The sequence below is a fragment of the Oryctolagus cuniculus genome, chromosome 4, assembly GCF_964237555.1.
Source record: "Oryctolagus cuniculus chromosome 4, mOryCun1.1, whole genome shotgun sequence".
NCBI classification, from domain to species: Eukaryota; Metazoa; Chordata; class Mammalia; order Lagomorpha; family Leporidae; genus Oryctolagus; species Oryctolagus cuniculus.
This window is the reverse complement of record NC_091435.1, coordinates 99,935,369-99,949,985: the sequence shown is the minus strand read 5'-3', so window position 1 is coordinate 99,949,985 and position 14,617 is coordinate 99,935,369. Positions and strand designations below refer to the sequence as shown.

Sequence of the window (14,617 nt, the reverse complement as noted above, 5' to 3'; positions counted from 1 at the left end):
AGTTAGAATTTACGTGTACTAAGCACTTTCATAAATTGCTTCATTTAATCTTTATAGTTAACTAATAGATATAGATCTTGACATTAGTAGGCAGATGGAGAAACTGAAGCTTAAACAACTTGCTCATAGACACAAGCTTGCATTTGATCTACTGGAGTTTGACCCCAGAATTCAGACTGTACTCCCACATAAAGTGCCTCAATCTCATGCTAGTTACTCTTGTTGTAATTTTCAGCACTGTGGAAAAGTCACAATTGCCTTCTCTTTGTGATTTTCATCACTTACTTAGAAGTAAAATGAAAATTTGCAAGCCCATAGCAAGATGAGGTCATAAGGGAACGAGCTGAACAAGACAGTATGTGATTACCTTCTTCTTTTTCCAATATAACCTTTGTTCTTTGATTCTGAACATCATTTCAGAAATTCTTATTTGAAAAACATGCTTTTGAATGTGAATGTTGACTAAGTGAAATCAATGGAGAAAGGCAGCCTGTGCTGGAGAAGCGTCATCCACGCCAGTGGTGTCCTGCACTCGCTCACTGGGTTGATCCTGCTCGAAGGCCTCTTCCTACATGGGCCATGGCACTGAGCAGCTGATCATCACCGTAGGAGTATTTTTACCTCTAGAAGAATGTTCAAGTCAGCAGTAAGAGGGAGAAAGTAACACATTTACATGGCAGAATAAAACTGACCCTGTCTATCTTTAAGCTGTAGGACATTGTCATTTAAATCCACTTGAAAAGATGGATACATTTTTATTTTATTGGACTTCTTTTATATAGCATATTTGCTGAAGTAACTGAGCCATCAGTGAGAACTCGAATAACCTTACTCTGAAATAGGTGCTTTTGTCTTAAAGATTTCTTAATGTGATATGGCTTGAGATATAAACAAGTAAATGTGAAAATACGCATGGAAAAGTGATTCAGTGCTCATAGTTGTACTCTTACGTTCAGCAGAATTGATTGGGTAATATGCATGGCAGTTTCTTATATAATGAAAAATGATTTATTGGTGTACTCAGAACAGTATGTTTTCTAAAGTTTCAATTGGTTGCAAAAATCATTCTCCACTTAAAATGCCTTAAGGAGAAACATGTGCATTGACGTCAACTCTCCTTGAGGAACAGTTAGAAGTGAAGGAATTACCGGCTGTATTGGACGTTACTGGTCTTGCTATTGCCTCCGATTTGGTTTCACACAGAAAGTCATCGATGGAGGGGCTCAGGAGGGGTCTGCTCTCTTGTTGCTCATTCACCAGCTGAGAACAAATGAACACAGGTGTCAAAGGGTTTTGTTAACCTGCAGAATAAGATGGGTTAAAATGCAGCCTTGCAACAAAATGAGAATAGCAAGCCTATCAAAATAAACACATACATAAATAAATCATGGGGAGGGGCAAGAAAGAAAAAAGTACCAAGGCGTGGGAATGAGCCTTTTAGCACTGTCAACGTATTTGTGACGCAGCCAACCTCAATTCTCAAAGCCCAAGCCTTTCCCTCCCCTCCTGGAACTGTTTCAGAATTACCTTGTAATTCCATTATGCAGAAAATGATACCTACTGAATTATAGCAGCTAAGGGCCAATCTCATTCCTCACTTGGCCAAAAAATTCCTAAGACCCAGAACAGTGACTTCAAACTCTGAGGTGGCAGGTTCTGGTAAAGACTGGTCAGGCATTGTTTATGTGGTGAGACAGTGCAAGCACATGGATCTATCTGTGGTTTAGCACTTGCCTTTTCTTGCTCTCTCAGAAAGCTCAAGTCACCTAAAACCCACCCTCTATATCTCCTTGGAATGCTTTTGTAGTGCATAACAAGTATTATCTTGGGAGAGTAGAAAACATCATTACATGAACTCTACAGGTACCTAGTAAATATGTTTGTGGAAACCTATGTGTAAAATAGGTTCCTGTAAATTCAATCTTATTTTCCCTAAGCATATTCTCTAATTTCAGCAGGCTTTCAGATTCATTTTTAGTGGGTCTCTGATTTTCAGTGGCAGCCAACTATTTAGTTATTCTGTACCTCTTTGAATCTGGATTTGTTCAAATTACATTTCTATGGTTAAGAGAGAAAATTTGTTTTTGATACATAATTGGTTTATTCCTAAATTAATTGTTTTAATTCTTTGGGAGTTTTTATATTGACCTTACTTAAGATAGACATAGCCATTCAGTTTTCTTTCTTTTTTTTTTTTTTTTTTTTTTGACAGGCAGAGTGGACAGTGAGAGTGGACAGTGAGAGAGAGAGACAGAGAGAAAGGTCTTCCTTTTTTGCTGTTGGTTCACCCTCCAATGGCCGCCACGGCCAGCGCGCTGCGACCAGCGCACCATGCTGATCCGATGGCAGGAGCCAGGTACTTATCTTGGTCTCCCATGGGTGCAGGGCCCAAGGACTTGGGCCATCCTCCACTGCACTCCCGGGCCACCGCAGAGAGCTGGCTTGGAAGAGGGGCAACCGGGACAGAATCCGGCGCCCTGACCGGGACTAGAACCCAGTGTGCTGGCACTGCAAGGCGGAGGATTAGCCTAGTGAGCCGCACCGCCGGCACCAGTTTTCTATGTGTTGTAAGAAAAGGATATGTCTCAAAATCTCCAGATTTTTAAGTACCCATTTTTAAAGTTTTATTTTAGGAGACATATAACATAACAAATGAAGTTATTTGGAGTATTGCCAAATCAAAATAATTATATAACTCTACTCACTTTCACTTCATTGTTTCTTTGGCACAGGGTCAGTGGTGTCATGGGTTAGAGCTGATGGAAGATGGTAAGGAACCTAATGTTAAGTATGGAAAGACAAAATGTAATTCTATGATTTCCAGAAGAGTAGCATTAAAGCATTTGGTGGGCATTCAAAAACTGGAAACCAAGAAACACACTTGGTACTTTAAGATAGCCATGCTATTATTTAAACATGGATAAATGTATGATCTCCATCAGAGTTTAAGATTTTGACATAAGTTGGCAATTTGATTTTCATTCATTCTTGTTTATAGATATTATTGAGGGATAAGTATCCTCAATGTTCAATGTTCAAGTTACATTGATAGATATTTCTTCAATTAATATGAATTAAATGTTATTATATATCAAGACTCAAAGATTTTTAAGAAGAAAATCATCTAAAGTCTATTTTAGTTTTAACCTTTTTAAAGGCTATTCCTTTAACCTAAGTAAAACTCTGAGTTCTTTTGCATTTTGTTTTGAATTTGACCACTGTTGGGTGCCACCAATTCTATTTATAATGAAATATTTTCAAATGTTGGGGGACTTTGAATCTTCCATGATTCTGAGATAAAATGTAAATTCTTGTAAATGTCATGGTCTATTTGAGTTTAGCCATGATTCATGATATTTCCTGGCATAAAAGTCACTTTTATTATCTAGAAATGTTAGTGCTGATATAGAATATAATACTCCAGAAAATGAAGAAATGGCTAAATATGAGTGAATCTGTGAGCTCTTCCAAAAAAATCAGTATTTCAGAATCTCTATTTCATTGATAATTAGTTCACATACAGACTATGGACATATAATAGTTTCCAAAGGAACTATACATTAATGTGTATTTACTGGTAAAACTTGTTCTTTTAATCACATGTGCTTACTGTAATAGCCCTTCTAATGCAGTATCTCTATGGTGACGTGATTCTAACTTCACAAACAGTACCTACATCCAGGCTGTGGCACTCTCTTGGCACTGAAAGGAGACCTCAATTTTGCCATGTTACAAGCATTCAATGAAGATGAAGGTCACCATCAAATATGGCACTCACAGAATTCTGTACAGGCTGCTTGCCTTTACCAAGCAGTGCCTTCTGATTGCCGGCTTCTGCCTATGGGTCCTATGCTGACCCCAATGGCTAAAGTGTCTGAGGTTCTAAACTCAAAATCACACAAAACAATGGCATCTTGAAAAGTGAATACGTATGTATTACATAGTAACTATCTCTTTGATAACCATTATTTTTCTGAGAATAAAAATCTAATTTCATTGACAGATAACCAAGAATTACTGAGTTCTCTTAGCTATCCCTTATCTGAGATTCTTGGGGTCAGAAGTCTTTCTGATTTTGGAATTTTTTGAATTCTGGGATATTTACACACCCATGAGATATTTTTGGCATGAGTCCCAAGTCTATACACAAGATTCATTTATATTTCACATATACTTTTTATACATAGTTGAAAGGTAATTTTATACAGTACTTGCACATTTAGTGTACTTGTGTTTTAACTATGACTTGGAACACAAGATCAGGTGTGGAATTTTCTACATGTGGCTTTATCTTAGCACTCAACAAGTTTCAAATTTTGGAGCATTTCAGATTTCAGATTTTTAGATTAGGGATGCTCAACCTATATCAATTGTTATGTAGATAAATCCAAATTATATTCTGTAAGTTTTCTTACACTTTCTTTACTTTGGATACAAAGATATATATATTTCTTTAAAAAGAAAGGACTAAGAATGCTTCCCTAAATCCCAACTCTGTATACATATGAAAAGTCTTCAAGAAGTTCACAGAAAATTTGCATTGTGAAAAAACTATATATATTTTTAATTTTTTAAAAATGAACTTATTTTTTGGCTCCATTTTTCCATGAACATTTTGAAGCTGCCTTGTGTATGTATTTAGGTTGGGGTGTTAGAATGCTGTAGACACTTTTAGTTGTGAACCTTGAAAAAACTAAATTTGATCAAAGAATTCGAGAAAGACAGACTTCTGTCCCCATTAATATTAAAATGGAAAAACAAAAGATAAGACATGGTTCAATGTGAGGCCTGTCTCATTTTAGGCAAGTCTGCTTTGTCAAAGATAATGGGATTTTTTTTTAAATGTCTCCTCATTTAACCTTTAGTTGTAGTTTCTGGAGAAAGCATCGGGTGCACTCTCAGATTTACTCAGTAGCATATTCCAAGAGACCTTGAGACGCTCATGACAGAGGCACAGCCTCTCCTACCAACTCCTAGTCCTCTGAGGTCTGTGTCTCTCCCATGACTGTCTTGTTTTGGACCCTAGAGTTGGTACCAGGACCGACAGAATTGTCATGGCTGTCCAATTTCTCTGTCTAAGGTGCTCCAGTGACTTCCTTCCACAAGTCACAGGGTAATCAACCACTTTTGGAACCACTGTTTTTCGAGCTGGAGCACAGTTTGGCATTGGGAGAGTGGCAGGGCTCACCAGTTAAGAGGAGGAAATGCCAGATGATGGTTAGCATGGAAAGGTTACTGACACTAGACTGAAAGCTTTTTGGCTTTGATGAAGATATGGAAGATGAAATAGGAGATATGGTGAAGAAAAAGAAATTTCCTCTTACAAGCTGTGAGTTCAGAGATTATATCTTATTTATATTTATTTTCTTCACAATGTCTCAAGCACAATGTCCACATCTAAAAAGGGTTCAATACCTGACTACTGAATGAGACGATGATGGCTAAAATCGCAGACAAAAAAATCTGCCTTGAACAGTCCAATTTTAAATCGTGTCGCTGGTTGGATGAATTTAGATATGAGTATTTTAGTCAGTGGAAGTCCCATTTTAATTTTACTTGTACAGATTAGAATAGCTTTTCTTATGCTCCCTCATTTTTAAATAAGTTTGTGATTTTTTTCTTTGGTTACATGAGAATAAATTAATCTTTAAGGTCATAAAGGAAAAGTTTAAACAAAGCTCCCAAATTGCATGTCCTTTCTTCTACCCTGATTCATTAGTGGATAAGGTTTGTTGGCCTTCTCTGAGAATTACTTCCTCCAGTCTGAAAGTCCTTTACGAACTTCCTTCACCTCATCCTTTGGGCACAGAGTACATTGATGCTGTAAATATAATAAAAGGAGAGTCAAAGTCTTCCAATTTTGCTTTTGGAATAACTGAGTTGGAGCAATTGCAATTTTGGCCTAATCAGATTATCATAGCTCAGCTAAAATAAATCACTTCATTAATTACAATGGCCTTTGTATCAGTTAATTTACACCTAAAATTTTTTTTTTATTTTTCAGCCTTTTCTGCCCTCTTCTCCATCTTTGGATCAGTCCAAAGACCCTTCTAATTTTGACAGATTCTAATTTCTCTTTTGGGACCCCATTGCAAACAGCACATTGTCTGGGATCCGTCTTCAGTGCCAGGAGGTGAGTGCTTTTTTTAATAGCACCTCCATCCCCATGCTCTAGCCAGTATCAGAATCTTAGTTTTATCTCCTTTTCCCTTTGCTAGACTATGATCCAATTATTTTTTGTATCCCACAGTAACATGATAGTTAGACATATAAGATTTGAATGCATTCATGGGGAAATAAATGGATTACCATTGTTTGCAGCATAAGTAGTACTAACCCTAAGGCAGTTGTTCTAAACAGTAATAGAAATTCAAAGAAGGCCATATTTAGTAGCCTTGAGAATGTTTTTCTCATCAAGGACATTGCTCTTTTTGATCTTCATCAGACACAAAAATCAAATAAATATTGATGTGGAAGGGGTGGGACTAGATTAAAAAAAACAAAGGCCGAATTTGAAAAGTAATAAAGTCCCTTCACAGAAAGAGATCTGGAATACAGTTTTAAGACACTATGCACTAAAGGCAAAATGAATGGGACATACTTTACTAAAAAAAAAAAATTAAGAAAAGTACCCTGGAGATATCATCAAAATGAAAATATCTGAAGTTTCTTTATGAGAGAATAATATTCCCCAAAGTCATTTCATTCTCATAATGATAATACACTTTTCCTACGATATAGGCAATGTTTTGGCACATAGTTTTCCATTCTGTTCTCAAATTGGACTTGTACATTTTATTACATTTTAAAGCAGTGCTGTCAATATAAATATAAGAGCCTCATAATTTAAAATTTTCTGATAGTCATTTGTAAAAATGTGAAAAGAAACAAGTGAAATTAATTGTAATAATATATTTTAACTCAATATATCCAAAATATTATTGCTTCAACATGCGATCTATACAAAAATTATTAATGTAATTAATTTACACCAAAAATTTCTTGGATTAGATCGTCTGACTCTAGTGTGTATTTTATGCTTACAACACATCTCAGTTTGGAGTTGCCACAAATGCTCCATGGCCCCGTGTGGCTGCAGGACACCAAATTGGACGGCACAGGCCTAGAGCAGCTTTTTTCCTCAAAGATGTGATTATTCACTTACTTTTTCTTTAGCTCTTTCATCAATGCACACTTGTTCATGTACTGTTTACGTGTTATTCTTAAGACAGCATGAACTTGAGCTTCTATGAAGTGCTTGACTTACTCTTTCTCTGCACATTCTTTGTTCAGAATTAATAATTATGTGAAACAGCCAGGACAACTCTGAGGGGTCCACCAATTTCTGAGTTCAGGTTATCTGGCCAGCTTTTCTGCCTGGTTCAATTTGTTCGGTGTACTACAGATGACTTCAAGGGAGTATGTTTGATTAAATCCCTCTAAAAGTTGAAGAATGTACCATGATATTCACATAATACAGAAATGCTGGAAAAAGACTAACCTGTACTTATAATCTATGAGTGAACAGTTATTAAATAAGGGAAGGGCTCAATGTTTCAGAGATTTTTCCTCTATTTTATCTTTTATCATTTTCCCAAAGACACTACTGAGAGAGCAGCAATTAGCTTCAAACGTATCTGGACTCTATGGCCTGAGCAGCTGGCATCAACATACCCATGATGAAGATGAGCATTATGTAGTACCGTGTCATAAGGGCCTTTACAGGAGACACTGGACATACACTAATACACTCACACAGGAGAACGAGTAGGAATGTGGTATGGTACATGGACCAGATACTGTGGTTGTCATGGGAAGTACTCACTTTTTCAGATCATTCTGCTTCTTTTTGGCTTGTGCACGCCACTGGTGCATAGCAGGGAAGAAGCCACTTGTGTATAGTGGAAAAAGTTTATCAACTAATAAAACTGCATTTGACTGACAAATAATTGTATCACAATTGTCATTGAATTTTGTAAAATGACCAACACAATAGGTGCATTACATTTTATGAATCTGCTCACTGATTCATAAACTGGCCAGTATGCAACAAGAATATGATGCATCAAAGAAAGCATTATCTAATCTTCATGCAGTATTGTAACTAGTATTTCAAAACAGTTAATGCGACATTAGACAGGGATTAAAGTAGGAACTTGGTACACACAAATGCTCTGAATGTGAGAAAATGGTAATATCACAACTTCTTTTCTGAATTAAAAGATGAAAAATATCATTTTGCCTTAAATTTTAAATTCAAGCATAGATTTTCGTGGTTAATTTTGATATTTGAAATGGTTTACTTCAATGTATGTAGCAATGCATGGTTTTGAGGAAAATGAATTTTCAGACTGGAGCCTGTCCTAAATTGTAATATCCTGAGATGATAATGTTGGAGCACAACTGTGCCAACTGTAAATTCGGAAGGGACTTCTAAATGATGTATATGGCTATGTGGGGAGCTCAGAGCTCCAAGCAGTTCTCACCTCCCTTAGCATTCACCTGAGGGAGTGTGGACTGAATATTCTGCATGTGAGATTCTGCGAAGGTCTAACTCTGATAGGCAGAAGGTCAGTGTAAAACTGTGTATGTTTTACTGTGTAAACTGCATAAAGAATGGAGCATTTGGTAAATATCAAGCAAAAATTTGTCATTGGGAAGCAGCATCTCTTCTTTATGCATTAAAAAACCCAACAATATAAAATTTATCTCAAAGTTCTGGGAATCCATAATAACTTAAAAATTATTCAATTTGATATTATATGTTATAATTGTTGTTACTTATAACATAGTATTTAGAATAAAATAAAACCACACATGTTGGCAGCAGCTGGGGATGAGATTTGCTGATATTCTAAAAATAAGTTGCTATAATTTAGCTTTTGATATAAATGCCTTTCATGAGGACTGTAAATGGACATTTTTCTAATTCTAGCTGTGTTCATATAATTGGGACTGAATCGCTGCATTTACTATTGCATTATGGAAAAATGAAATGTTTAAAATAACAATCTAATCTAAATTATAAGATAAATGCAAGTAAAATATTTTCCATTTAAGAATTTAAAACTGGTAGTTCCACAGAGTGGTGATGAGTATATTATACATATTTATGTAGATTTTACAGGGTGTTTCAGAAGTCCCTGAGGACATACAGGAGTCACAGTCTCAGTGTGTCTTTGCATACAAGTGCAAATTTTTTCTATATTTGTTACAATAAATGCTGAAAATGGCCTTTATGTGCTTGTAATAGCGATGATATTTTTGTTGTCAAGGTCACTAAGTATGAGAGAGGTCAAAATGCCATTTTCTGCATGAGGATCAGGGACTTCTGGCTCATCCCTGTAAATTAGTCATCCCCATAAATATGTATAGACATATATGTAGTATGCATAGTCACAACATAAATATATTTAACATTTAAGAAAATTTAGATACTCTACTGGCAAACTGACATATGTATACAATAAAACTTGGATTTATTCATAGTAATTTGTCTTTTGGATTGTTTCTGTTCAAATGCACCATTAACTTAATTGTTATTTCTTTCCCAAAGTTGTTAATAAGACTCCTTTATAAAGAAGCAACATCTTTTATTTACAAGTACATGTACACTTTCTTTTTTAACTAAAGTTGAGTAATGGAAATTAATATCCAAATAAGTAACTAAATGAATTTTCTCTCTTTTTTTTTTTTTAGCAATTTTGGTTTTCATTTATATTTGTATAATCATTTCATTAACACTATCTTTTAAAAAATTGGTTCCAGAGTTAGTTTTTTTCTAGTTAAAATTCACAATGTCTGATATATTAACATATGTCAGCTTCCTACAGGAACCCTATGGGTCTGCCCACCTGTGATGTCATAGTAAGGAGGGGCTTTTCTTCAGCAGACTCCTCCCTCGGTATCTCCTTCATCACCATGGCAACAGCCTTATCTGCCGCCCTAGAGCCTTTTCCCTATAACAGTGAAATCAACAATGACTTGTGTCAGGAGAAATCTTTAACTTATTATTTATTACAAGATATTCTAATGTTTAAAGAGCAATCCAACATAAATGAAGAAGTAGGCTGCTGCAAGTGAATCTTGAGGCTTTTGGCTGAGGAGAAAACACACAAAATCTGAAAAAAGATTACTTGTGAACTTTTAGTTAGCTTCTTTTTCATCTTTACGGCTGACAAATTAATTTTAACATAGTATTTTATATGTATAATATGTTTGAAGGCAATTAACATGACATGAACATACTTTTTATGAATATCAATTTAAAAACACTATGGGTGGTCTGTTATATTCTTTTACAAATGATTACTATGTAAATAATTCCTAACTTTTTTGAATGGCAGTGAGGAGTTTGGGATAGGCACAGCGGGTTTTTGCTGGGAGTCTTTGTTGTTTTGAGTGGATTGGGCATAAAAGAATAAAAATGTCCTTAAATCTCTAAAAATTTTTCAATTGCTTGACATATCAAGTATTCACCCTGCTTGTTTTGTGGAGAGATTACAGCTTTGGTGAAAAAGGTGTGCAACTCTCACTGTTTTGGAGATTAAGGAATTTTAATAGAATTGTAGAATTATCTTTAATTGGAGCACCTCATAAATCCAGATGTAAGTAAAGGATGATAAATATTGCTACACTGAGATATTATATATATAATAAATATGAATTATATATATATAATTTCAAGCCAAATTTTAAATATACCATTTATTTGAAATGCTATAAACCCATAAACTACATTGAGATATTTTTTGTATGCACATCTATGTGCATTGTGCATGTGTGTATGTGTATATGTGTTCCTCCATCATCTCATCCAATCTGAATTATAAATTCATCCAATCTGAATCATGGATTGTAAAGCAGTACATTGGCTCTCTGTCTTTTGAGTTCACTAGATTTTTAAATTTGGGTAGATATAGCATAATGGGAAAAACAAAAACAAAATATCACCTTCCCAATCCAACTAGAAATATCTCATTATATGTAAAAATTAAATCATCTTTTAAATTCTTTAAAAAACAAAAGAATCCTTCCATCTTCTTAGGTCTCTGGGTAGTGTCTCTATAGAACAATAATTTTATTCTAAGAGGACAAATGAGTATTTGCCTTGTAAATCTACTTAAAACACACATGTAGCATACAGAGAAATTTAGGCAAAGAGACAAAAATGAGCACGTGGGGAATCTCTTTGTCTGAAAAGGAAATTAATAGATGGGGTCAAAATTAATTACAGAGCCTAATGAATACTGAGTTTCCTTGCAATAAAAAAGGATAACATTGCATCATTAGTTTGGGCTTTCCCAGGGCTTTTATTCTTTAGAAAATAGGGTTACCTTGTCCATTTTCTCAGGTGTTAACTTTCTAAAATGTAGTCAGTGGCAGCTTTTACTTATCAGAACATAGAAAAATTTTCCATACAGTTAATAGATTTTAAAATTTGTGAATGTTTTACAATGCTGAAAGTTTGTTTCTTTGCGTTCTTTAGATTTTAAACTAGCATGCTAAATGATTATGTGCTATTTCCAAGAAATGAAATACTGGAGATTTCTTCACTAGGTCTATCAGGTAGTGATTTCTATATGTACTTTGTGAAGTTTACATGGTCACACTGCTTGAAATAGCTGTCTTCTTAAAAAACAAAGGGAAATTAATTATTCCTTGCATAAAAAGAGGGGATGCATAATGATGCTGGTATTTTTTTTTTTTAATATAGCAAGTGGACTTCCTAAAATATGGATGCATACAACTTGAATCCTTAGAGAAAAAGATTTGCTATGGTACTGTTAAACTGCTTAGCATCTTATCAAAAAAAATTTTTTTGGATAAAACATTATACGTTATAAGATCAGTACACCTTTAAAATCTATACTCATTTATAGGCTAAATATGGTTTGTAATAAATATTCTTGCAGCTTATTTTTTTCAAAAGAGCAAAATCATTTGTGAGGAATTCTTTCCATGCTCCAAGTGGCTCTAATAATATAGCAATAAACAAAGTGGCATGCTTATATTCAAATTCCTACTATATTTAAAAGAACAAACCTAATGTTAAATATATAATTAAAATTAATTCAAACTCTTATTTTTTTGGGCTAAGAAGAAAATGTTAATTGATAAGCATCTCAAAAAAATTCAGGCCAAATTTTCAATATATCATTTATTTGAAATGCTACCAATCCATAAACTACATAGAGATATATATTTTTTACAGGTGCAACTATAATAGCTAGAATTAGCAACGGACATGCCATTTCACTAAAACAGAAACAAAAACAAAATAAAAATTAGTCCTTTCATGCTGAACTCTAGAACAAAGCAGTGGTCAGCTAGAAAGGATGTATAATAAACACATGCGGTGCTTTTTATTTCTTGCAGAAAAACCCACCAAAGCCAGGGTCAGGTCACTTTTTTGAAGACAGTGCCACTTTTTCTTCAAGGTTACACCTACTACCTGAAAAGAGTCATGACACCCATGTTAGTGCCCGCTAGCAACTTCTTTCTTTACAGCCTTTTGGCTTTGAGATAATACCCCATGAGCCTCACCGTTTCACAAGTGTAGTACAGGGAACAAAAAGGAAGGTCTGCCACAATGACGTCTCCATGGTTCCAGGCAGCACCTCTGAAACCACCGCCAGATCAAGTGAACACACTCACATATCACATTGTCACCTCTACCCGGTATCTTCTAATCACTTTTTTTTTTTTTTTTTAAATCCTGGTCCATTTATCTTCTGGGATAGAATTCAGTACCTGGCTGTTAACTGATTCAGCAATTCATGAGACTACAATTTTACTTAGCAGAAGTGCAACAGAGCTGAAAGTAATACAACCATGCAGGTTTCTTTCTTCTTTGAAGTCACTGGCTTAAGATATTGTAAGAAATACATATTCAGAATTATTCAGATTCCAAACTCAATGATCTAAATATAACCCCACTAATGGGTCAGTATTGATCTACTATTTCAAACAACATGAAGACAGCAAAAAAAAAAAAAAATACTCAAGAGTGTAAGTGGTTTATATACTTTTGATTATATTAATTAAACCTATACATTTCTACATCATTCTTAGCAACAACCGAAGAGCAAAACATTAAAGCTTATTATTGCAATATAACATATGCCAGAAATTGTTTCAGCCTATTTATTTTCACATCAATATTCCAATCCCCCACTTCCTTGCTGAATTTCTTGAGGCATTTTTTGCTATTTGAAAAACAGCATCAATATTAGGGGGGAATTTCTATCTGTCTTGGTGCATTACTGTATAAAATTCTTTAATATTTTTCTGTTTATCATTTGTTTCCTCATCAATGAAATGCTTAACACAATAGGTTTTTATACAAATAATCCTTGAGAATAACTTTTTCTTAAGTTCTGTTATCAGAGCAGGCATAAGTGATGAATAGGAAGTGTTTTTGTGTTATTAACATTAAATAAGAAAACTCTATTTGTTCACTTGTTTTCTCTTTGTTAACATAGAATGTAGGAAATAGAGAATGACATATTGGACATCACAGGATTCTCTCAGGCTGGTTATCAGGCTGTGGAATCACCGGCTGTCTTCAAATGTGATGCTGGCTCCAGGCTCGCCTCAGAGGGAAGGGAATTAAATTCTTCTGAGAAGCTACCATGTGCTAGGCATGCTGTGAGCTGTTTGATGTAATTTTACTTTTTGATCGTATAATGACTCTGTGTATGCAGATGTTATCTTCCACTGGCAGTGGAGGACACTGAAGCTCAGATTTGGTGCGATTTGCCTGGCACGCCATCGTTATCTGCTTTTCTGCCTTAGTGAGGCTGGAGACTTGAGGGTTTCCTTGCCACCCTCATTGACTGCCTTAAACGTGGGTTGTTTATGACATCACTCCAATTTCCAGAGGCAGCTATTTTTCAGTATAATCACACAGAGTGGCTCTAAGCAAACATTTTTTGAGAAAAGTTTTTTCCTGAGATCTGCAACCATCAGTAAGCACTGCCACTCATAACTTTGCTCATGAACACATTTCTAATAAAATGTTTTTGTCTCTTTTGTCGTCACAGAAAACGAACTTAAGCATTTCATGTATGACAACTTCTTTTTTATTTTATAGGTCTTTTTAGGTTTATACGCTTTAGCATCTGTCTAATTCTTATTAAATGCCATGCCATCATTACTCAGATTTTCCTCAGCTCTATTTTGGTCTCATGAAATACTTAAAGTATGCAATTTCACAGTCACACAAGTCCATTTGTAAGCAATTTCCTACTTGCAGATTTTATTACTACTACCATGGAGTTTGTAATTTAAAAATTATTTCTATACTTAATCTATCAACAATAATCTAGTCTCTTTATTAGATATTGATGGAAGAAATGGAAATATATTAAATGGCTATGAAAGTAGATAGCTCTGCAAACCAAAAACTGTATAACATGACTTTAAAAAGTAATCTTCCTTTTGTCTTAATTACAAAAATTGAAAAACACTGTCAAAATTCAAAAAAATAAGAAAATTCAAAAATCTTGATTTTTTCATGAATTTCCCCCCAAATTTATGTTTATGTTTTATGTTTCATTTTGCAATACTGGTGATTAAGCAGTTTTTAGTATGAATGTTTTAAGGCTAGGCATAC

At 34.7% G+C, this 14,617-nt stretch overlaps 1 protein-coding gene across 25 annotated transcripts in view; it reads right to left on the bottom strand.

Moving 5' to 3' along the window:
- Positions 1 to 14,617, bottom strand: part of PEX5L (peroxisomal biogenesis factor 5 like) — a 263,402-nt gene that overhangs the window by 81,931 nt on the left and 166,854 nt on the right. For 12 of the 25 annotated variants that reach the window (XM_051818799.2, XM_051818805.2, XM_070072472.1 and 9 more), the window contains 2 exons: positions 9,855 to 9,959; positions 1,149 to 1,260 (listed from right to left, as the gene is read on the bottom strand). In XM_051818799.2, coding sequence (XP_051674759.1) covers positions 1,149 to 1,260; positions 9,855 to 9,959 — 217 coding nt within the window. Of the gene's footprint in view, positions 1 to 1,148; positions 1,261 to 9,854; positions 9,960 to 12,388; positions 12,455 to 14,617 lie in introns of all 25 variants that reach the window. The other 13 variants (XM_051818807.2, XM_051818811.2, XM_051818808.2 and 10 more) reach the window with 2 other exon arrangements.